This window comes from Aethalodelphis obliquidens, unplaced genomic scaffold (assembly GCF_003676395.1).
Source record: "Aethalodelphis obliquidens isolate GAN/ISIS:26980383/991018 unplaced genomic scaffold, ASM367639v1 scaffold114, whole genome shotgun sequence".
Lineage (NCBI taxonomy): Eukaryota > Metazoa > Chordata > Mammalia > Artiodactyla > Delphinidae > Aethalodelphis > Aethalodelphis obliquidens.
The window spans coordinates 525,316-551,067 of NW_020838058.1; the positions used below are offsets into that span (position 1 = coordinate 525,316).

Here is a 25,752-nt window from a genome sequence, read left to right on the forward strand (position 1 = left end):
TTTTACTTGAACCTGAATTTATTCTGTAAGCTCATATATAGCTTTCAATATGTAGCATAATTTAAAAGTAGTACTCAAGCCTACATAGTCTAGAACTTCTTAAAAAGAATTTAAATACACAGTGAAGGTGCCATACGCCATGGCCTCACTTTCATTTTTAAGTGGATTTTCTTCTGCAAATCTGGAAATGAGTATTAAAGCATAAATTCAGAGTTATTAGTGACAATGATTGTAGGTATAAGTAGAAGCACAATGACAGAAGACCAGATTTGGAACTGAAATGCATTGAAAATCTGAAATGCAAAAAATCTGAAATGCAAAAAGTCTGAAATGCAAAAAATATCTGACTTATACACATTTTTTTAATGATCATCATTTTCTCAGAACACTAAGGCAATATAATAAAGCATACCATTAAAGCACAATTTAAAAACCATACCTAAAATATAAGTGAGAGTGCCTTTAAAAAAAATTTGGATGCTAGAAAGTCAGAACACAGGTATTGGGGAAAAATTTGAATTTAATAAAATCTCCTGTAAGAAAAACTATCTAAATACTTGGCTCTGACATATGAAGTCTCCACATAACTTAAGTGAAGCCAAACTTTTAAAATACAAAAATTGAAAGTACTTACTTCCACTTGGAATTAGGTCCCTTTCTGGGATGAAGAGTTTATATCCATAGTGTTTTTCTAGCACATCTGGCAGTATTTCAAGAGCAAACTGCTCTTCTTCAGGGTTGTCACATTCCAAAGTATCTTGGTCCACTTTTGTGTAAGAGAGATAGGCATCATATTCCTTGTTGTCTTAGAAACAAAGAAAACAAAAGGGTTGTATGTATCATTAGGTTCTCTTTAAGTACTAAATGTCTATAATCATTAACAGGCTGGAATATGCACTATAATTAGTGACTGTCATTAATAACTGGAAAAAATAAGTTACATGCAATGCTATAAGAAGTCGAGTACATTTCAACATAACTTAGTTATAGTCGTAGGATATGAACTGAAACTGTTATGCAGTGGGCAACATATAGTCAGGACAGAATAAAAGAGAACTATTATTTGTGACTTTTGGTGTGAATGATCAGCTCAGTGTGTTTGAATGCAGGACTAAATAGACTCATGGATTTGAACTCTTTCTGTGCCAGTTGGCTTGGCTCTGTTACTCGGTCACAGACTATACCTTGTTTGCACAAATATGTGTAAGAGATCCAAGAGGGGCTGGGCCCTAGAGTGTGGAAGATCGAAATAATCCAGCCTCACTCCTGGAGACACTACTTGTAGCACATGCCATACTTCCAGTTGGTTAGTGTCGTCATCCTTATATACAAAATGCAGTTCATTACCAAATATTAGAGACAGCAGCTGGGTTTTATACAAGTGCATTGCCTGTTACTCTTGTTCAATCCATGGCCAACTAATTTGACACAAGCTACCAAAAGAACCCTTTGTTTCAGAATATACATCCTTCCAATATTGCCAAATTAGGTTTTCCCTTCACACATTTAGTCAGAGGGTTAACTGTGCTTTGAGAATGTATTTTTTCTTCCTTTGCTATATTGGCTCAGAGCCAGTCTCCCCAAAGAGAAAATTCTCTCTCTCCCCCCCCCCCCCCTCCTCCCTCTCTCTCTCTCTCTCTCTCTCTCTCTCTCTCTATATATATATATATATATATATATATATATATGCAGTTCTTTCTCAAAGTATTAGTCCCTGCTGGTTTTAGAAGGAACACATTGGAAAAGTTATATTGGTTTTCAAAATTCCCTTATTTATAGAAAAAAATTTAAAAGTTAATGTAATGAACCTAGACTCATATGGAACTATTAGTATTTTTTAAATCTAGTTACTTGCAAATAATAATTTTAAAAGACCAGCAAACATTTCAGGATTTGTTTCTAAAACACAGAAATATTTTCCATTAAAACAGACCTGATTAGAATATAGCTAAAACTTGACCAAAAGTTAATTTACAAGATGAAGCAGCCACTCACTTCCCTATACCACTAAAATGTGGTTCTACCTGCTGAAAGAGGAATATGTGATAGGCATATAAAGAGATATAAATACCCTATGGTAGGAGTACGCAGCACCCCCTGACTATCTAGTGATAACTGAGGCAGGATTATATTGTTCTAAGTCTAGTAAGATTCCAGGCTTCACTACCCCCACATGAACGGGACTCTGCTTATTTATATTAAGATGGTGCCTGAAGCCAGGAGGCTTCTCTTTAGCCTGTCCTCTATCTGGAAAAGACTGCTGTGAACCTTGGTTGGGTACTTGATTGCCTAGAAGCAGATGCACATGAAGGACTGCCCTGATAGTTGAGATCACTTGGCTTACAAATGGGGCACATTCTGCTGTTATGCATAAAACGCCACTTGGAAGTGAGAATGTTCATAAGCAATGCTAATGTAAGAACCTCCTGGTAATCCTAGCACCTCTGCCCCTGTTCCAATCAAGCTCAGGATGCACCTGCAGGCCCTTGACTTTCTCCAGCTATAATTACTCACCTGGGACTGAGAGCTGCCGATGATACACAGCTGGAAGAATAAAATAGGCCAAAGGACAAACAGATCCATTTCTATGAGCAGACTGTATTTCATTGTTCTTGATGGATGGTGTTGCTGCCTCAAACTTCATAATGTTAGACTAGACCCTAGTTTCCTCTGACTTTGATAACTCTATGTTACAAACCTCCTGAAATGCAACCACTTATTAATTCATTCAACAGTGATTTGTTGAGCATCTATTAGGAGCTAGCCATCTGCAATGACTACCTGACTCTTTCACCCATCTGGCCAGAACTTCTAGACTCATGCCATATTGCTTGTCCTGACTATGACTATTTGCCCTCCAACCATGCCTAATCTCACATATCCCTGGTCCTATCCTTACTTGCTTCACCTATATTCTAATATAGGTGATGCTACAAAGACTTTTTTTCCAGAAAATATTGCTATATTTGCATATCCCAAGTCAAGTTATGAGAAAGAAAATGGATATCTTTGCTATGTGTTAACACCCAACACATCTGGATAACAAATTGTACATAACATTCTAGAAACACATCATTCTTTGGAAAATGGTTGCTTCTGTTTTCAGTCATGTCCCTTTAAGGTGAACTAAAGGTGAAGAGCTTATGGTAGCTGGCCAGAGCAGGAAGAGAGCTCTCAAGCCACCATGTCAGATGTCCCAGAAGGTCTAGGATGCCAGCTAGTGAGCAAGCAGTGATGCAGATGCAACAGTTTTAAAAGTGCACTTCAGCTCTATGTAGACAGCCAAGAAAACCTCATGAAGAGCCACAGCTGTTGCTCACAAAGAGGAGCAAGATGGATAGAGCAATATCAACAATATGATGCAAATAAAGGTTAACAGCAAGTCCTGAATATTGTTTTAAAACCGAATGGCAATTCAGCAACACCACTTTGCTAGGTGAGGCTAATGAGAATTCCTCTGTGTTAAATCATGCTGACTAAGTTCAACTGAGGAACCAGAAAACAGCACAATGGAGACAAAACATTATAAGGAAGAAGGCTCGCACAGTGGTCACCATAGGTATGCTGTTACCAATGAAGAGAGAAGTTATGACAAAGGGAACCAAACTCTCTGTGGAAGAAGTTTCCTGTTGTCACACTGTCCTTTCCATTTTAAAATCTCATTTTAATCCTGTTCACCATTAGGAAGCCATTCCTGTTTACAATGTAGTTCTTCTGGGGCTCTGCTAAACACAGTGCTAAATCCTTAGCTTCTAAAGTGCAAAGACTGTGTAACTTTGTTGATTATTGTGTCTCCAATGCCTACTATACTACCAGTGTGTGTGTGTGTGTGTGTGTGTGTGTGTGTGTGTGTGTGTGTGTGTGTGTGTGTGTGTAGGGTTAATCCAGGTGAAGAATATATGTAAGTATATACATCATTCATAGTGCTTGGCACACAGTAGACACTTAATAAGTATTTAATGACTGCATAATTCAAAGATCAAATAAATGAAGCAATCATTGATGAAATGAAATGAATTATATCAAAAATGTTTAAGAAGTCAGTTTGATAGATTTTATTTTATAAAAAATATGGCATTTTTATAAGAACTTTCAGGAAATGCTACCATAGATATGAATCCAAGAGAAAACATGAACAAAAAGTACATGGTAAAACTATGGTGTGTCTATGAGATGTCAAAATATTTAAATAAAGAAATGAAAATTCAGTAGGCTATCCAGCTGACATTTGGCATCATGAAACTGGATATTTCTAGAAGGGCTTTAATATTCATTTATTCATCCTCACTACATATCTGCTGACTTTTTAGTATTCTATTCAGCTAGTACAGAGATTGTGTGTTTAAAGTCCAAGTTTCCATGTAGGAATATAAACTATTTTAATTTTCCTTCCTGCTGAAAATCCTTGAAGTTCCCCCCCAATTGAATTTTTCCCTAAGATAATTGGTTTGGAACCAATACACACAATTCTCTAACCAAAATGCTCTAGATTACTTGTCATCTTTGGCCACATGGGCCACATTGGCGATATAGATGCAAAATGTCGTATGATATTAGCATGAATTTAATCTTACAAATATGTACTACAACTGATCAGTTAGTCTGGATTATTGGATATGGGTGATGAAAGTAATTATTTCAGATTAACTTCATAAACTATATCACTTCTTGCAGAAAGTATTAACAAATTGCTTGTAATCATGACCTAAAGCAAATGAATCAGAGCAGACTCCCTTTCATGTACTTTCATATAGACAATGCATCTTTAACATTCCCAGTTAGATACTTTAGCCATTTGTTGGCGCTTGGGAACCAGTGAAATTTTCCTCAATAGCATATTTCATCTCATTATTTTATGTGTGCAGGTTAAGAAGTCAGATCTTTCAATATTAATTATTGTATACAGAAACTGAAGGTAATTGACTACATTTTCATACATATTGTTGGAGCATGTAATTATCATCAGAACAGGCCCTAATTTCTCATATTGAAGATATATCTAAATAAGGGTCTTTGGTACTTTTAAATAGGCTGCTATAATCATTAGGTAAATACACTGCTTTGATAATGAGCATGCACATGTATTCACCAAACAGCATTTGTCGAATTTACTGTGGAAACATAAAAGTCAATTAAAACACACTCATATCATTGTTCATATAATAGTAACAATAAGACCAAAATCAAAGATTCTTCAAAAATTTTGATGTTACATTCACCACTCTGCCTTTCTCCTATCACTATATAAATAAAACAAAATCATAAACTGCTCTCCTTTGAGGATCTCAAAACAAACAAAAGCTCTAACTTTCATTATTCCAATAGAATGAAAACTAAAATTTAAATCTGGCTTTTTAAAGTAATGACTTACAATTGAACTTCTTTTTTATCTTGGCTTACCTAAGGCATTCCATACACATGTTTCCAAGGCTTATAGTAGTTTGTGGGTGAGGACTGTATGCATAAGGAGTGATATGTAATGATTTCTTATTGATATTGATTGGAAATATGATAATTTGTTCTCTTGAAAAATTAAATCATTTTTGAATGTTCAAAGAAACAAGGCTCAATACAACGTTTTGTTGATATTTCATATATAAGATTTTCAAGGGCCATAAATGGCAAACAGAAGAAAATTATAAGCCACATTCTGAATTTTTTTCCATTGAGGTCACCTTTGAGAATTGTGCTACAATCATACAAAATGTATCAGTCCAGATGTACTATGAGCTTTAAAATGAGTATCTCCATAGCTTTTAATATGTTTTTTGAATAATTTGTTTTTTTCAATGCCAGGAAGAGCTAAATATGATCTGTGCCTAAATTTGAATTTTCTGGAAGAAAAAAATGAAATTGATTCTTAATTTCTTTCTTAATAAGGGAAAGGGCTTTGACAGAAATTGTTTGATCTCCTGACCAACTAATATCTCCTTGTTAAACTATTTTTTTGGAAATAAATTTCAAGAAATAAAATTATTTTAAAGAACACCCATATATTCTTTACCCAGGTTCATCTATTAATATTTTCTCCCCTTTGCTGTCTTTCTTGATAGATTAATACCATTTTTTTCTGAACTATTTGAGGGTAAGTTGCATTAGTCATAGCCTTTTAACTCTAAATTTTTCATCATGTATCTCCTAAGAATAGGGATATTCTCTTACATAATCACAAATTCATGCCTTTTAATTGAATTTGAACAATAAGAGATAGCTTACCATCTGCAGTTTCATCACCTCCAAAATGCTGTCGGTAGAAGAGCATCAATTCAATATTGTAGCACTTGTAGATGACCACGAGCAATACAAGGAGGAGAAAGATTGCTCCCAGGCCTCCTGCAAGTTCAATTTTGTAGATTAAATCTGGAACAAATAAAATAAACAGGAAAAGATAATTAAATCAGCAACACTGAGGAACTTCCCATATTTCTAGTCTCTAAGATGTACAACCCATTCTGTTTTTCTTTACAGAAGATTCTTGCTTAATGCAGTAAGTAGATGCATTCTTGATACATTTGTGTAAATCAATTTCTTGTTAAATTAACTCTTTTCTAAATATTTGAAAATTTTTACTGTTGAAAGTGATGTCTATCTGAAAAAGAATAGTCTCTCCCACTTTGTTTTGAACACATCTAGACCTCACATGTATACTTTTGCTTTAAGTGTACTTCAGGAAACTATTAGAGCTGCCTTTTACTGGGTTCAGGTCCAATATTTTGTTGTTTCTGTTAAATTATCTTTTGGCTTAGCAAGATTACAATCTAATACTTCTTAGGCCACAGGCCCTATTCTTCTACAGGAGAACAGCATCATAAAATTATTCTCAGAATCAAATAAAATCCGATGAGCCTACAGGATTTAACTGTTTCATTTAACCACAGTAGAACATAATCCAATAGAAGGTAGGCAGGGGAAATTAGCTTATCCATTTCCCCTACTTATCTGAATAAATGACTATAATTTGTATGTGATATAATATGCCCAATGGGGCTAAAAGAAAATGAGAAATCTAGGCTAATCACTTGGCCTATTCAGCCAACACCAGGCTACCTGATAGCAGCCTTAGGCTTTTCCAGTGGGGCACCCCTAGAACTCTGAGAGTTGGAACAATTAAATCAACACATAATGGAAGGAGACATAGTATATCCTAGGCCCAGGAAATAGTGACTTACATGTAGCTTAATTAGTGATATTAACAAAATCTAGGGTGTATCATCAAAAGAGGGGATAGCATCATGGAATTTAGAGAAAGGGGAAGTCAGAGAAGAATTTAGAATATGAATTCAGCAATGTCCAGAGGAGAAATGCTGAATCTGGAAGACACTAGACCAGAGATATTTTCCACTGTGTGACAGGGAAATTCACTGGTCTCAACATAATACAGATAAAACTATCTTAAAAATTAGCTAAGCTCCCCTTAATCTAATTCCACAATTACCAAGTGATTCTTTTATTATTAATTCAGCTTACCATGTAACTACAAACTGAAAAAGGGAGTGGCATTTTAGTTTGTACATCAGTTGCTTATGAGTTTGCTTGGCAGCAATCAGCCTCCCTGGATGGATCAATTCTGGGGTACTGCCAAAATCAAATTGATGACAATGACAGACTGCCATTCTTGAAGGTCTCTTGACAGTAAAATCATGAGCCTTTCCCTGGGATTGTCCCTTGTCTCTATATAGGCTTATTGCTCAAGATGAATTAGGCTCAGTATAACAATAAGATTAAGAAAAAAGATGAACATATATAATATATACTACAAGTAATGTATATTATAGATAAAATTTTCTACCAGTCTACTATCTATTCTCTAAGTAATCCTTTAGGGCAAGAATTGTTGGTCCAAATTCATCACTGAAGAATCTAAGACTCAGTAGTTTAATTCACTTACCCAAGGTCATACACCTAAGAAGTGGCCAAGATGGGACTTGAGCCCAGATATTCTAACTTCATATTTAAGGTTCTTTTTATTACACCACAGTTTTGTAAGCTCCTCTGGAAAGTGACGATGAAATTCCTTCTCCCTCTTCCTCCATAGAACTGTTGGTAATGCTTTTCAAGAACATGTGACCTGCGGTGAATTTTGGATTCTTCTGCCCTTTCAATTCCAAGGAAAGAAGCTAAACTACAATTGCCAGGCAGAATGATAGGACCGAGCAGATCTCAGACAGTTTATTGGAGGGTATTGAAGAATTCTGCAGCTATATCAAGAAGGAACGAGGGGCTCCTTGGAGTCCAGCATATGAAAAGTTTTAGGTTTTGTAGGGAGATAGAGAGTTTGGTATTTTAAAGGAGGTGGAGTAATAGAGAAGATGGTAGTGGCCAGAGACAGCATGGCCAATGAGGAGAGTCGCTGAGTAGAAATGTAAGAAATATAAATGTATTCTTTTTCAGTAAGGAGAGAGGGAGAAGGATAGAAAAAAGAAGGGAGTGAAGCTATTGTGAGAGACAAAATATATTAATAAGGAGCATTATGAGGGGCCACATAATGAGTAGGGATAGGAAATTGGAATCTATCTCTGTCATGCCTACTGCAAGAGGTGGTCATTTGGAAAATTAAGCCACAAAATTTCAGGTAAAAATAATCCTACCTCATATTAGCTCTGCCTCCTGCCCTCCCTATAGAAAATGACTCCCCAGGAACCACTGCCTGTCTCTATGTGGTTGGTAAGGCAGGCTTGCTTATGAGACCTCTGTGGGGCTGCAGTATCACAACCTTTGCTTGTTTTCTTACTGTTTTATCAATTATGCATTCTTTTTTTATTCAAAAAAAATATCAAGTATCTTTATATTTTTTAACATCTTTATTGGAGTATAATTGCTTTACAATGGTGTGTTAGTTTCTGCTTTATAACAAAGTGAATCAGCTATACATATACATATACCCCCATATCTCCTCCCTCTTGTGTCTCCCTCCTACTCTCCCTATCCCACCCCTCTAGGTCGTCACAAAGCACCGACCTGATCTCCCTGTGCTATGCGGCTCCTTCCCACTAGCTTTCGGTTTTACATTTCGTAGTGTATATAAGTCCATGCCACTCTCTCACTTCGTCCCAGCTTACCCTTCCCCTTCCTGCTGTCCTCAAGTCCATTCTCTATGTCTGTGTCTTTATTCCTGTCCTGCCCCTAGGTTCTTCAGAACCATTTTTTAAAAAAATTCCATATATATATATTAGCATACGGTATTTGTTTTTCTAGCCAGTGTGAAATTGACAGGGCAATATGATTTTTTTTTGTTTACTCTGAAAACTGAATTCTCTTTGATCTTAGGTCATTGATTGACTTGATTCAACATGTTTTTCCTGTTGTAAAATGTTCATTTAATGTTGTAATTTTGTTAACTCTCTGTCTCTGTCTCTCTCCCTCTGTCTCACTCTCTGGTCAGAACAGCTTTCAACTGTTTTCAAAGTCACTGAATGGGATTTTTTTCCAGCAATTTCTATGTTATTTACAGAGTAGAGTTGCTATTAGGTAGATGGAAAGCTTCAGCAGCAGGAACAATTTGTGCTCCCAAGTAGCAGACACCTTTTTCAGCAGTAAATATATGGAAGAAAACTGTGGTGTGAAAAGTACCTTTGTGGTTTCGGGGTCCATTTTATAAAAATATCTTTGAAAGATATTACCTAGTGATGGCTGTTTACATTGAAAACTGTGGACCGAGTCCCTGAGACTCAACCAGTATTCTTTGATTCAGCACAGGCAGTCACATTAAAAGGGAAACATGTATCCTATAATCAGAGGGCAGAATTGCCATCACCCAGTTGACACCTAGCTTTTCTTTTGTCTTCTGTTTTCAACTGCCATTTTCCATCTCAGCAGGATCTATACTTCTAGGGACATTTCCTGACTGAGAAGGTGGAAGTCATTTTATTTGGACTGTGTCGTGTATACGCTTCACAAGGATAGAGATAGCCAGAAGAGCAAATATTTATGGGATTGTAACTTTTTCCAGGCACCCAAAGTACAAGTGTAGTTCTTTTTAACCTTCTTAGTTTGAACCCAGCTAGTTCTTCACTTTGAACATGAAGATCAGACAGCATAGAATGGGACAAATAATAGCTGAAGTCAAGGGACTGGAGAGCAGGAAGACTGGAACTGTTCTGAGCTTGCTCATAAGTTGGGAAGCAGGTTAGGAGATCCCACCTGAGGGTCTCCTATACAGGTTGGGGGTTCAGGGTGGGGCAGTAGCACTAGGAATGAAGAGAAAGAGAGAGTCATTGATATGTCTCTGTTTGTGGGAAAGGGAGTATATACAGAGAAGGCATAATTATCAGAATTTTCCTAGCATTAAGTTCAGAGTCTTGGTTCACCAAAAAAAAAAAAAAAAAGAATTTCTTACTAAAATGTTAGCTGTACTTGTTGGCAAATAGTTCATTGGAGAGTGAGGGCATAGCAGGTTAGTAAATGAAGGTAGAAGTTGCATAGGTAAGAGACAGCTAGCTTTGAGAATGCCTGACCCTGTTAATTGCATATATTAGACATGAGTTTTCATTTTACGAAAGGCCTTTTCACTTTGTGAAAGGATTCATGAAATGTTTCTTCTCTATAATGATCACTTATGGCATTTTTGATATTTGACTTATAGATCATCAGGAAGTTATTGTTCCATAAAACGAGCCATACTCATATTCCAGGTGGAAATACTGTGGCTACTGATGCCAGGCTATGTTGTGATAAAGCCTGAAAGGTTCAGCTCCAAAGGAAATAACTGAAATTTTGCAGTACAAGCCAGAGCTCAGTCTGATTTAATATGCTGGATCAGGACCATAGGGCTTATTGTTCTTTTCTTGACCTCTACCATATTGTCGATAGCTCCTAAAAAAATGGAGTAAGGGAAGATGAACTGCATCCTTTTGCAAAGCGCAGTGAAAAAATTTAAATGCTACCTAAAACAGGGAGTACAAACTGGTATACAATGGGCCAGAAAAAAGGTTTTTGTTGGTCTATATGTTTCCCAAAAAGTAGATACTAATATTTTAAAATAAAAATATTGCATATCCAGACTTTCAACTTCACTTGAAAACCTTGAAGCTCTCATATCCTTAGGTTCACATTTCAGCAAGCATGGCAATAATCTAGAAAAGAATAGTGACTGCCCTTTAAAGAAAGGCATGTTTCCTCTAGCCTGTGTTTAATATCCAGCCCTCTTTTTCTTTTAATTTCAATATCTACCTGGCTATTAATGTCTTTGAGTTTTTATCCCCCAATCTGGAAATTGAATGTTTTGAAAAGAGAAATGCATTCAGATAACCCAGAATAGACACTAGTCAAGGCCAGATCGCAGGGAAATCCTCTCTTTACCAATCCCCGTTACCCATCCTCTATCCTATTGCACCTGTCCTCTAGGAGGACCATTTTTGCCCAACAAATGTTTTTGAGCACTTACTATATTCTATGTGCTAGGGATACAGCAGTAAATAAGGCAGGAAAACGTCCCTGTTCTTATGAAGTTTACATCCTAGTGTGTGTGTGTGGGGGGGTGGGGGGAGTGGGGGGGAGACAAGAAGAAAACAAGTATGTAATATGATATCAGATAGTAGTAAATACAATAAACAGAAATAGAGCCAAGTGAGAGGGAAAAGAAGGTGATGGGTAGTCCATCGATGGATAAATGGATCCAGAAAATATGGCATATATACACAATGGAATATTATTCAGCCTTAAAAGAGGAGATTCTGTCATTTGCTACAACATGGATGAACCTATAGGGCATTATGCTAAGTGAAATAAGCCAGAGCGAGAAAGATAAATATTATAGTGCATGGTATCACTTATATGTGGAATCTCAAAAAAAAAGCTGAAGTCACAGAAACAGAGAGGAGAAAAGTGGTTGTCAGGGGATGGACGGTGGGAAAGGAAATAGGGAGAGGTTAGTAAAAGGGTACAAACTTTCAGGCAGATGAATCTGGTCTGAGGATCTAATGTATAACATGGTGACAGTAGTGGATAACACTGTACTGTATAAACTGAAATTTGCTGAGAAGGTACAACCTAAATGTTCTTACACACACAGAAATAAAATGTAGATGTGTGAGGTGATTGATGTGTTAATTAACTCAATGTGGGGAGTCATTTCACAATGTACACATATATCAAATCATCACGTTGTACACTTAATATATCTATATATCATACAATTTTATTTGTCAGTTTTACCTCAATAAAGCTAAAAATTTTTTTAAAAGAAAATGATTGGGTAGTACTATTTTATAAAAAGTGGCCAGGGAAAGGCCTATTGAGTAGGTAATATTTAAGCAGGCACCTGTATGAAAAGAGGGAATGAGTCATGGGAACAGCTGGGGGAAACAGCAGTGTTTCAGGCAGAGGAAATAGCAAGTGCAAAGATCATGAGCCAGGACTGTGCTCGGTGAGCGTGAGAAATAGAAAGGAGGCTAGTGTGTGCAAGGTTTGAGGCAGATTGTGGTAGAAAATGAGATCAGAAATGTCTTGAAGGCCATGGCAAAGATTTGGGGTTTCATTCTAAGTGTAACAGTGAGGGTCCTGTAATTGGATGGTTCTAATTAGGGAAATAATATGATCTGACCTAGATATTAAAAGGATCACTCCAGATGCTGTGATGAGAATAGACTGTGAGGGGACAAGGGGGAAGCAGGGAGACCGTTCACGGGGCTATTGCAGTGATCCAGGCAATTGATGCTGGTGGCTTAGACTCAGATGATAACAGTGAAGATGGGGAAAGTGCTCAGAGTACATATGTTTTAAAAGTAGAGCCATGGAATTTGCTGGTAGACTAGATATAGCGTATGAGCAGAGAAAAGAAGAAGTCAATGATGACTCCAAGGATTTTGGGCCTGAGCAACTGGAAGGATGGTGATGGAGATGAAGAAGGCAACTGGAGGATCAAGTTTATAGGGAGGAGAAATCAGGAATCCTGTGTGGGACAAGTGAAGCTTGATATGCCTGCTAGATATGTCTACTAGTGGAGTTTTTGAATAGTTGCTGAATAGGCAGTTAGGAATACAACTCTGGAGTTTAGGCGAGAAGTCCAAGCTAGAGATATAAATTTGGGAGATGTCAGCATATAAATCGTAAGCAAAACTGAGGTGGAGATGGAATTGAAATCATCTAGGGAGTGAGTGAGAAAAGGGGACCTGAACCCTGGGGAACTCTAATATTTAACGATTAGGAAGATGAAAATTAATATTCGCAGTTATTCATGATTTAGACACATTTCCTTGCAGAAGCCATGGGAGGCAGCAATTTTGCAGCGTACCTTGGTTTCTAGTGTCAGATTATTAGAAATTTGAAGGGCTGCTAGTGGTTGCTTTACTTATTAAAGGGAAATGGATTTATTTTAAAACTCAAGGCTATTTCTGTCTCTACTGACTGACTATATGGTAAGACCCCCATTATTTTTCCTCAGAGCAGGCTTTTAATTGTAACACCATACACATTTTGTGCAATTTTTTGTTTCATGTTTGAGCTTTGTCTTTCTTTGCACCCTCACTGCCCTGAAGACTATAAGCCCCCCACAGACTTGGGGATGACTATTCCCTAGTACCTAACACGATGCTTGCTATACATGATCCTCAATAATAAAAGAGAACATTATTCATTTATTAACCAGAATGAGTTCTAAGTGCCTATTAGTGGCCGGACACTGCCCAAGTTGCTGAGGATACAGAGGTGCAGCAGAGTCTGGCTTGGAGGATCTCTAAGCCTAAAATAAGACTGAGATGGACAGGAACAAAGCAATCCTTGCAAGAAGGTATCTGGACATAATCAATGTCTGCCCTTCAAGTAGGTGGACAAGTGGTTGCTTAGTGGATACAAGTTATCCAAATTCCATTTAATAACAAATCTTGTTTGAACATGGTATATTTCACACCATATCATTATTATTTGAACCTTAAAGTGACTCTACAAGGTAGGTATTTTTACCCCTATTTTATAGATGAGGAAACTAAAGTTTAAGATGTCTAATCAGACAAGTTAGTCCTACTGAAGTAGGTAGCCAAGGCAGTGGCTGAACCAGGATCTCCTGAAGCAGGGTCTCCTAGTTTCACTTTCTATATTAGACTCCTCTATACTTAAATACTCCATTATTTTAAGATGAAATCAAGTCCAACAGAGTAAGAAATGGTGCTAGAGAGATAAAAGCATTATTCTCAGAATAATGACATTTCCCTGCTTCTCCTAGAACTGCTGGTCAAGGTTATATATTAGGGCTGGTTGGAAAATAGAAATTCCATCTTGGCTACAAGGTACAACTAGTGACCTTGCTGATTGAATCTGTTCTAGCTCTATAGCCTAGACAAAAAGAACACTGATTGAGAACATTTGTTGTGTTACATTTACAAAACCTTTGCCAGATGCACACATACAGAAAGTATTTAGCCTTTTGCAGTAATCAGGAGTTATTTCATGGTAAGAGCCAATCTCAGAAGTTGCTCCAGCAGCTGGGATTGTTGTTCCTATGTCTGTTTTTATCTCTTTTATTTGTAAATTTATAGTTTCTTTTCTTTGCTCATTATATACAATTTCCACCCCATATGGAATCAACTCTAGAGAGGGATCTACATAAATGCCAAAGTATTTAAAAATATATGCACCTGCTGAAGGCCTTCAACACCAGGTCATATCATGAAATATTGTTCATGATCTTTATTATAATAATTGTAAAAATTATATGATACTATCTATTATTTTTATTTATATTTTAGTCAGGGAATAAAGAAGTGATTTTGTTTCTCATCCAATAGTAAAACCCCTATTATTTAATTTAAGCAATATAGGATGAAGTGAAATATAGAGAAAATGTTTAATATCAATGCCTATCAAATTTTATGTAACACTTATAACCAAGGTATATTTCACCTCACTGGATTTAACAAATAACAACATTTCATTTAATTTATCCACTTCCTAATGGTATGGAAGATCATAGGAATTTTATGCTAATATCCACAGCAAGAGAGAGATATTTCCTTAAAAAGACAAAATGTTTAATAGACATTTATACTAAATGATAAAATCAGGCCAGGAAACATACCTAACTTCAATAGTTACTTGATAGGTAAACAAACTATGGTAACAGTTATTTAAAAAAATACCCTTTTTACGCAGCAGAACACTTGCATGTTTTCGTCCATTTCGGTTTTCCACATGGCAGGTATAATTTGCCAGGTCAGCCTCCACCACTGAATCAAAGATGAGTGCCAACTCAACTTCTTTTTCTCCAAGATGCTCTTTGAGGAGCCTGAAATAAAGGAAAGTATTCTTGGCTGAATTGGTTTGATTTGGGGAGAGCCCAGCCATGCAAGGACTAAAGATGGTTACGTAGCTTACTAAGGTCTCCAGTGGGCTGGAGAGTCCTGACGGGGTGTATGTGCAGAAACTTGGAAAAGAAAACACAAAAAGTGACTCTTAATGCAAAGATCAGATGGAAAATGAAAAAAGTGAGGAATTCACTCAGCAAAAAGAAATATTATCATGCCACTAGGCTTTGATAAATGAAGCCAATATGATTTGTGTGGCAAAGAGGAGGAGACGTTGGATTCCATATTCTAAGCTGAGCTTATGAAAACAAATTGGATTTTTGCAACACGGCATGAAGGGAAAAATGTCTGTAGAAATGTAGAGTTTATGTCAGAGGCTAGAGTTTTGACAACAGGGGGCAAGATGGTAAAGAAATGGGCCTTGAAAATGACTGCCTTATGAGAATTAAACTAAGGGTGTTTAGTGGCCTTTTATCCCCAAATATCAGTGAGAAGCCTGTTCTCTACTTTCTCCTGCCTTCTGTCCAATGCAGGTATATACCCCTAATCCTCCAATGATCTACCATGGCCCTGCTTTCTCCCGACATTGCTCGCCATTTGTCTTTCTCCTTCCCTCCACACCCTCCCATGCCCCTAGGAGGAACTGCCCTATGTGACATTTTCTCATAGTGCTGCCTTTTGCTTTCTCAAGTGAAGTTGCAAAGGTTCTTGAATGGCCAGTAACAGTTGTTCTTCACAGAGGAGCTGAGTTGCCAGGAACCTTTCCTGAGGAGCGTGCCTCTTGTTTCTCTGGAGAGTTATATTCTTGCCAATGGCCAGCTGCCTCCTGGGTGAGGTGAAAGTAGGTACACTGCCTACTATTACTTTCTAACTCCTGGTTTTGACCAAAGAAAGAGAAAATTGTGAGTCTAAATAGTGGAAAGCCTGCTGTTAAGTTCTGGGGTGAGGTTGTTAAATACATGAATTTGCAAGATGGAACATTTGGGGCATTTAAAGTAATTCTCATCTCCTTTTTGACACCTGGTTAGGAAGGCAGAGAAGAACATTCAGATTTACTGGCATTTAGCATAAAGTTGGAAAAGACAACTGTACTCAGAGAAAACTGGGTTATAAATATGGGCCTCCCACTTACAAGCTCAAGCTGTATTCTTACAAAGTAATTAACTCAATGGCACCTTAATATAACTCATCTTTAAGTTGGGAAAAATACCTGCCATACTTAACTTTGTTGTGGGGGTAAAATGGGTAAAATGATTTCAAGATTAAATGGCATATGCAAATGCAAATGAATGTTATTAAACACCAACATTTCATTATCCAAAGGTGAACTTTATAAATTTTGGCTCCTCGAAACATATTTGTATTTATACTTATTGATATTTCAATTTGGTTTGGATTAATCTCTTCTGGCTCCCCTTTAAGAGAAGGAAAGACTTAAAGTTGGGTTGGTGAGAGGGAGTTCTTAGAATCTGAGAATCTCCCATACTGAAATCCTAAACCCAGATTATATTCCAAATAGAGATGCTTTTAAAATTAACCCTATTTCTGTTACCTTCCAATAATATACATATCAGAGAGTTGACAATACTGGCATTGGTAACTTGAGTAAGTCTCTTTAGTATAAGAATTTTCTTAACCATATTTCACTGGTAGTCTATTCATTTTTTTCTTCCTGGCTAAACTTGCAGTTTTCCTCTCTTTCTCCTCTCCCAACACATACCTAAACAAGGAAAAATGGGAATTTACTGTCCTAATGGTTTATATTGAATTTTACTCTATTTTCCCCCTGCTATGTGTATATCACACTATACTCAATTCTTTTAGTTCTGTGTGACCTGCTATGGGATAACCCCCTTTAGGCCAGAAGCTGCTTAAGCACCACAAATTAAGTTTGATTTAAAGCTTCACATGTAGGGCAGCCACAGCCTTTGCCAGGCATAAGGCAGAAAGCTGATCCTGTCCCTCCAGACAAAGCCTTTCCCTCTTCATTTCTAATGCAGTTTCCAAAAACAGCTCTTCACAGGCTGCAGAAAGAATCTAGAGAGAGGATTTGAAAAATGATCCTTCATCTATTAATATATATGAGGTGTCTTAATTATCAGCTCTTGAAAATCTAGAGTAGACCTGCTTTTTTGTAATTAAAGAGAAAATTGGTGTTTATGTCTATAAATCATTCTGCAGAGCAGTCACAATTTCCTAGCAAATATTGATATGTAACAATCTATCAATTATTCTTTGTCATTCCCCTGAGTGCCTAGCTCTGGGATAGGTATTTGGTGTAAGAGCAGTATAAGCACTAAAAGACCAGGTGCCTGCTCCCAGTAAGCATTAAAATTTAAACAAGGAGACAAAATCTACACAGCTGAAAAAATTATAGGCGGAATGAAGTAAAACAGGATGGTACAGTAATTCTTACAATGGAATTTCAAAAAAGGGAGAGATTATTATTTACTAAATTAGCTGGAGAAGGCTTGAGAAGACTCTGCCTAAACAAAAGAAAGAAGGAAGTGTTTTCTAGGAGGGAAGATAGGAACAGGTTTTTGCAAAATGTTTGAAAGAGAGACACTGAAGGGACTGGTTTTGGAATGGAGGATACAAATAAGGGGGTCTTGGGATATACTTCAAATAACTTCAGAAGTATCTCATTCCAAGGATTAATATTGAAGGCAAGTTATAGGCAACAGTGAACACTGGCAAAATAAAAAATACTAAATTCAGGTGACAGAAATCACTAGTTTCAAAAGTTTTATTGTTAAGACCTATTATTAAAAAGTAATACTAGAAAATGTTTAGAAGTTGTCACTCTCATCCTTACAAGAGAAAAAGCAAACAAAATAAAAGTCAACAACTTTTTGTAGATCCATCAGAGAATTGAGGTCACAGGGCAAACTCCTGCCCCCTAAATTTGAGATAGCTAGACAATTACTGAGAATCACAGTGTACTGGGAGCAGAAACCCAGGAGCAGGAATCAGCATGAATAAAAACACTTAAAATGTAATTGATGAGTCACTGTAGGCCCAATATGGACTAGATTGAGAGTTAAAAAAAAAAAACAAAACTCCATGGGATCTAATCTTAGGGGTGCCCTGTACTTTCATGAGTTTTGCTTCCAAGAGCCTGTCCAGAGTTTCAGGGTGAAGATCAGAGAATCCTTTATGCTTTTGGCACAGGAAGGGGAAAAGCAACTATCTTGAAATGAGCCCAGAGCACTCTTTCTTCTTAACAAAGGCACGCCCTCAAGTGAAACTCTTTAGCAGAACCTAAATTACTTGGGTTTTACCGAAACTGGGGGAAGAGAAATATCCAACTCCAGCCTCCTCAAGCCTTCCTGTCTCATCTAAGAAAAGGAGGAAAGCTGAGGAATACTTGTAAAGGTCACAGCCTGAAGGTACAGGTTCATTGAAAGACTAAGACTTTACCATAGGATTATAGAATACTTACCACCACACCAATCAAGCTCCTGTATGATTACAAAGGTTTTCAGCTGAAAAACCTGCAAAGCTCAGACCTTATTTAAGAAGCAGTCTCTAGGAAAACTGAAAGAAACAGTGGAGACATAAACAAGTACATTATAGGAAATTTTAGCCTCTTACACCTACGACTACAGAAAACAGTAAACACAGCCTAACTCCTAGCCACATAAACATAAAATCTCACAATAAAGACCTATTTACTTCAGTTCCTTTTATCTGATACATCACATCTGGCTTTCAATCAAAAAATGATAAGGCATGTTAAAAAGAAAGTCTGAAAAGACAATGCAAGTGTCAGAACCATATTCAGGTATGGCAGAGAATTATCAGAATGGGAATATAAAATAACCATTATTAATATGTTAAAGGCTCAAATGGAAAAAGTGAACAACATAAATCAATAGCTTGGTAGCATAACCAGAGAGATGGAAATTCTAAGAAAGGCTCAGAAGGAAATGCTAGAAATAAAAACACTGTAATAGAAATAAAGAGTGGCTTTCATGGGCCATTAACAGACTGGACGTGGCCAAAGAATCAGTGATCCTGAAGACAATCAACAGAAATTTCCTAAATTGAAACACAAAGAGAAAAGAGCATGGCAAAAAAAGGGACAAAACATTGAACACCTGAGGTATAACTACAAAAGGCATAACATACATGTAATCTAAATACCAAAAGAGAAAGGAACAATAGAAATATTTGAAGTAGTAATAACTGAGAATTTTCCAAAGATACCAGACCACAGATGCAGAAGTTCAGAGAATACCAAGCAGAGTGAAAATTAGAAAAGTTACACCTTGATGCATCATATTCTAACTGTATAAAGTGAAAAAATGAGAGAAAATCTTAAAAGAATTCAGAGGAAAAAGCTTAGCTATAGAGGAATAAGAATAAGAAATACATCAGACTTCTCTTTAGAAACTATGTAAGCAAGAAGAGAGTGGAGTGAAATATTGAAAGTGTTGAAAGAAAATTACTACCAACCTAGAATACTGTATCCATTTATCCTTCAAATGTGAAGGAAAAATAAAGACTCTTTCAGACAAATAAAAACTGAGGGAATTTGTTGTCAGTATACCTGTCTTGCAAGAAATGTTAAAAGAACCTCTTAAGAGAAAATGAAAATGATATAGGTCAGAAATTTGGATCTACATAATGAAAGGAAGAGTGTTAGAGAAGGAATAAATAAAGAAAAAATATTTTATTTTTCCTATTCATAATTGATCTAACTGGTAACAGTTTGTTTAAAATAATAATAGCAATAAAAGCAGTTATAAGAAGTTCTGAGGATCTAATATACAGCATGGTGACTATAGTTAGTAACATGTATTTTATACGTGAACGTTGCTGAGATTAGATCTTAAGCATTCTCACCACATTAATAAAAGAGTTAACTATGTTAACTATGTGAGCTTAACTAATATAATGGTATATGTCAATTATACCTCAATAAAATAAAATGAGAGTGAAAATGTAACCTGCAGAATGGGAGAAAATATTTGCAAACCATATATCTGATAACAGGTTAATATCCGTTGGCAAGAATGTGGAGAAAAGGGAACACTGTATACTAATCGTGGGAATGCAATTTGGTGCAGCCATTGTGGAAAAGAGTACAGAGATTCCTCCAAAAACTAAAAATGGAACTACCATATGATCCAGCAATCCCGCTTCTGGGTATATATCAAAGGAAATGAAATCAAGATCTCAAAAAGATATTTGTACTCTCACGCTCAATTTAACATTATTCATAATAGGCAAGATGTGGAAACAACTTGTGTCCATCAGTAGATGAATGGAAAAAGAATATATGGTTTATGTGTACAACGAAATATTATTCAGTCTCAAAAAAGAAAAGAAAAGAAAATCTTTCAATTTATGACAACGTAGGGGAACCTGGAGAATATTAAGTCAAATAAGTCAGACAGAGAATGAAAAATACTGAAAAATACTGTATAATATTACTTATATATGAACTCTAGACAAGCCAAACTAATAGTGACAGAATGGTGGTTACCAGGAGCTGGAGGGTGGAAGAAATAGGGAGATGCTGGTTGGTAGATGAAATGGGGAATTGCTGGTCAAAGAGTACAAACTTTCAGTTGTAAGATAATAAGTTCTGGAAACCTAATGTACAGCATGGTGACTATAGTTAACAATACTGTACTGTATCCTTGAAATTTGAGAGGAGAGTAAATCTCAAGTGTTTTCACCATACACACACAAAAATGATAACTGTGTGGTGATGGATATGTTAATTAGTTTATTGTGGTAATCATTTCACAATGTATACATATACCAAAACATCACATTGTATACATTAAATATATACAATTTTTATTTGTCAATCATACTTCAATAAAGATGGAATTTTTTAAAAATCAAAAATGAAATAGAGCAAAGAGATTGGATTTCCCCCAAAATAAAAAATAAATAAAATAAAATAAAATAAAATGAAAGCTTGTAATTCTTGGAACATATGGTAGTTCTATTTTTAGTTTTTTGAGGAACTTCCATACTGTTTTCTACAGTGGCTGCACCCATTTACAATCCCACCAACAGTGTACTAGGGTACCCTTTCCTCCACATCCTCTCCAACATTTGTTATTTGTGTTCTTTTTGATGAGAACCATTCTGACAGGTGTGAGGTGATCTCTCATTTTGGTTTTGATTTGCATTTCCCTGATGATTAGCGATGTTTAGCATCTTTTCATGTGCCTGTTGGCCTTCTGCATTTCCTCTTTGGAAAAATGTTTATTCAGGTCTTCTGTTCATTTTTAATTGGGTTCTTTGTTTTTTTGATGTTGAGTTGTATGTGCTGTTCCAGTTTCCATTAACTGTAAATAGTCCCTGAAACCAAACTGAATCCTCCTTTGACGACTAGGTATCTTGCAAGTCTCTGGGTCTTTATTCTGAGTATGAGTAATCATTATCCAGGAATAATGATTGAGAACATCAATAATAGGAGATAGTTTTTAAAAACCCTCTTAAGGAAACAAAATCTTTATTTTAGTGTCATTTGCTTTTTAAAAAAATTCCTGTTAAAGCCTTATTAGTCAAAGACCAGGATCAAGCCCGTAGGCTGACACAATCAGATTTGTTGACTGAATACACTGTGGAAGGAACGCTCCAGAGGAACTGTGGATTGTTTCTTGATTGAAGAGAAGAAAAAAGCATCTTTTGTAACATTTGGGTTCCCACTAAAGATTCTGAGGATGGTGTAAAGAAGCAGAAATAAGTTCTGGATTGATTGCAACTTCTGAGGCAGTTGGTGGTATGGGGGGAGGATTGACTAGGAATTGTGTACTGTCATGAGGTGGAGGTGGTTTACTAATTGGGTATTCCCAGTAATATGAAAATAGCAAAACAGGTCTGGGCATCACTGGTAAGAAAACAGTAGTCACTCCAAAGAGGTGGGGGTCATTATGGCATTATACAACTGCTGCATGACCTTGGAAGAAACAGTATTTTCTGTTAACTTTGCAGCTGGTTTTATCTGTCTGTCCTCCCAGCCTGATTAATAGCTGGGCTGCTTATTCTCAGTCCCAACTGATTTTTTACTTTTTCAGTCCTGGGCAGGTTTTGACTCTTTATATCCTAAATGTGGGCTACAACAGATCATTCTGAGAATTGATGATTCTTGCTAGCTGTGTTCTGATAAAGTCAATGTAGCTCCACTGGAACTATGAATCAACTGCCCAAGGACAGCTCTTCCTCAGTCACTAAACCTCAGATTTTTTAATCTGTAAAATAAACTGATATGATTTATCTCAGATGGTTATCATAAAAATCCAATGTAATTTAGGATGTCAAAATGTTTTTGCAACGTACTGTGTAGCATAGAAACATGGAGGAATTATTATTTACTAACTATAGTTGCTTGTCTCGAGCAGCTTACAATAGAAAACACCATATTTGAGACTAGGCATCTATAATCTGCTCAGTAAATGAAGAGAGATAACAAATATGTCTTAGGTAGCCTTTAAATATTTTATGCATACGTCAAGGCTAAGACCCACTGTGGAAGTGGAACTGTGGATAGTAGAGTCACCACTCCTCCAAAAATCATCCTTCAGATAAATGGTCATTAAGGCTGCCCTTAGGTAAAACTATGCTGCTTATGAAGTTTACTTTTCCATTGAAGACTCCTTATGACTTACAATATCTACACTTACATATATATATATGATGAGTTTTGAAAATTATTTAAGTCAAGGCAAAGTGATCAATCAATATTCCTCCTTCCAGTGGGATGACCTGAGAGTGGGAGAAAACAAGGGATTATGTGTGTGTTAGGGGATTGTTTTGTTATGTTTTTAGTTCAATTTTGGGGCAGCCAGAGCAGGTTGGGTGTTTCAAGGCACTGAAAAAGCATGGTGGGAAGCTGCCAAAACAGAGCTCATCATTTTGCCTTGGCCTTCCTGGGGAAAAATTAATATTCCCAGCTCCATATTATTTGTTTAAATTGGTGAGATATTAATAGGTTATTTTGGATCTTTAACATAGACTCACCCTATTTTAAGAATAAAATCTTTTCATACCTGTATCACATTCCCTTCTTTGTCAAGAGCATTTCACTTACTCAAGAAAGGTATGTTAAGGTAAAGGGATGGAAACAGAAGGCTGGAAAGTGGTAGAAGCAGGAGTGAAAAAAACAAAACTTACAAGTGAACAAAGCCCATATTCAACTTGTAGCCTTTTAGGAATTGAAAGTAAATTAAATTATTTGCATTTTAAGAAGCTTGTCTGAAAAGCCTTAAGATAAATTGAATATGTTTTTCAGGTCAAGAATTATACAAGATTTGGTAAACTTGCTTTATGGTATTGGCTGGGGGAAAAACATTAGCTATTGATAGGGAGATTTGTAAAGTGAGATTTATAATCGAAAATTACTCTCCATTGGGGCAAAGCAATTGCACTGAAATTCATGCAGTCTCCATCGACTATCAGATGCAATTCACAACCCTGCAGGGAAGCTTAAGGACTATTATTTCTTGTTTAATAGGATTAGTTCAGTTTCTCTGGCATTTTTTATTAACACTGTGGAATATGTACCTCACTGTAATTTTTTTTAAAAAATTCTCAAGCCTCTGTTAAGATTAATTAAAAGGAAAGTCTGTAAAGGTGTGGAACTGGGTTGGTCTTGCTAGAATGCTCATACCCAAAGACTACTCCTGTTCATGAACTCTCTTACCCCACTTTGCAAGCCGTTCCCATTAAGTTTAAACAGAGGGACAGAAATTAGGAAGTCCTCTCCTAAGGATAGTTTCCACTGTGTCTCCTCCCAATAATAATTTGACTTCTCTGAATAGACGTGGTAGAGCTTGTAGAGAGCAGCTTGTTGCAAGGACTTTAAAATGGTAGATAAAAATAACCAGATTTGCACAACTGTAGCTTATGCTACTGCACATGCAAAATTCCCTTAACATCCCCACAGATGACATCTTTTGGAGTCAGTGGAAATGCTGCGATGCAGTTGTATGGGATAGGCTGGCAGTTGTGATTGGATGCTACATTTGGGTTCAAATTTCCTTAGGGCTCAGTCTCTTAAAACATCATGGACTTTGGTAGGGCTATGCCAAATTTCTGCCTAAAGGGAGATAAAGGAGAATCTGTATGCCCAGAGTGGAGTTTGAGTACTTTGGCAGCAGGTTGCAAGTAAGGAGATACAAGTAACCATGGTGGTCAAAGTAACCCAGAGAACAAACAAATAAGAACTCCAAAACCCTGGTCAGGATTCGATCAAATCTGCTAGTCAAACTGCAAGGGGGGGCTTCCCTGGTGGTGCAGTGGTTGGGAGTCTGCCTGCCGATGCGGGGGACGCGGGTTCGTGCCCCGGTCCGGGAAGATCCCACATGCCGCGGAGCGGCTGGGCCCGTGAGCCATGGCCGCTGGGCCTGCGCGTCCGGAGCCTGTGCTCCGCGGTGGGAGAGGCCACAGCGGTGAGGGGCCCGCGTACCGCAAAACAAACAAACAAACAAACAAACAAAAAATGCAAGGGAACTGCTGAATACAGAGGCTGCACTGACTATAGATTAGGCTGCACTAATCTACCCTTAGGTAGATTTTTTCTTCAAAGTCTTCTATTCCTCTGGGGCAATACTAAGAGATAAAAAGGTACAACACATACTTCTAGGATCAAGCTGCTGCCCAGGAAATGGAGAACCTAGGCAGCATGGTCAGTCGTCTTGCCAGATCCATTGCCTCTGCAGCAGCTTCTCCATAAGTTAACTTCTTAAGAGCAATTAATTTACATCCCCACTTCTTAGATCTACTGGGCAGTGCACTTCTGACATATGTGCACAACACAAGAGTTGTGATTCAATTAAAATATGAAGTAAATACAATACCCTTTGGGAGAGCTATGCATTCAGAAGGAAATTTTGTTTCCAGAAATGATTTTGAGAGGAATCCTCTACTTCACATCTTCAGCATTCTGCTGTCAGAACTGTTCCCTTTGGAGAATATATGTGGGCTATGAAAGAATGTAGATCTTTTCTTGATTGAACTAATGATATGATTAGCAACTTTGTTTTCGATGAAACTACCAGATTTGTTCCAATCCACCATACTGTGTAAAAATCTTGTTTCAAGGACATTGCTTTTGGAAGCTAGAAAACAGAATCTAGTAATTAACTCGTGTTTTAGCATAAATGGCCATAGCCTGAATGAATTCCCACACCCACACAAGCTCCCAAATAGATCATAGATCATACAATTAATATTACAAAATGGCCAACTATATGTTTCTCTTGGCCAGGATGCCCTGCCTCTTTGTTTGCACTTCTCTGAAAGTGTCTCTAGTTAGCTAGTAAGGTTTTGTGAAATTTTCAAAACAAATTCTATGTTACTTTCCTCCCCTGCAAAAATATAGGTATGCACCCTTTGTTACTGGAAGGGTTGCACATGGTAGAGAAAGAGGATCTAACAGAATCCAGTAAACAATGATGTTTTGCAAATCCTGAAAGTTTGACTTCCTATAGCGCTTTAATATCTGGGTGACTCATTTGGCACCTAATACAGTGGCTGGGACTGGATTAAA

The 25,752-nt window shown here is 36.9% G+C and overlaps 1 protein-coding gene across 1 annotated transcript in view; it reads right to left on the reverse strand.

Annotated features, from left to right (window-relative positions):
* IL1RAPL2 (interleukin 1 receptor accessory protein like 2) overlaps window positions 1–25,752 on the reverse strand; it is a 1,069,064-nt gene that overhangs the window by 12,058 nt on the left and 1,031,254 nt on the right. The window contains exons 7-9 of the mRNA XM_027097515.1: window positions 15,072–15,217; window positions 6,217–6,360; window positions 635–805 (exon numbers count right to left, since the gene is read on the reverse strand). Of these exons, the coding sequence (XP_026953316.1) occupies window positions 635–805; window positions 6,217–6,360; window positions 15,072–15,217 (461 nt within the window). The remainder of the gene's footprint in view (window positions 1–634; window positions 806–6,216; window positions 6,361–15,071; window positions 15,218–25,752) is intronic.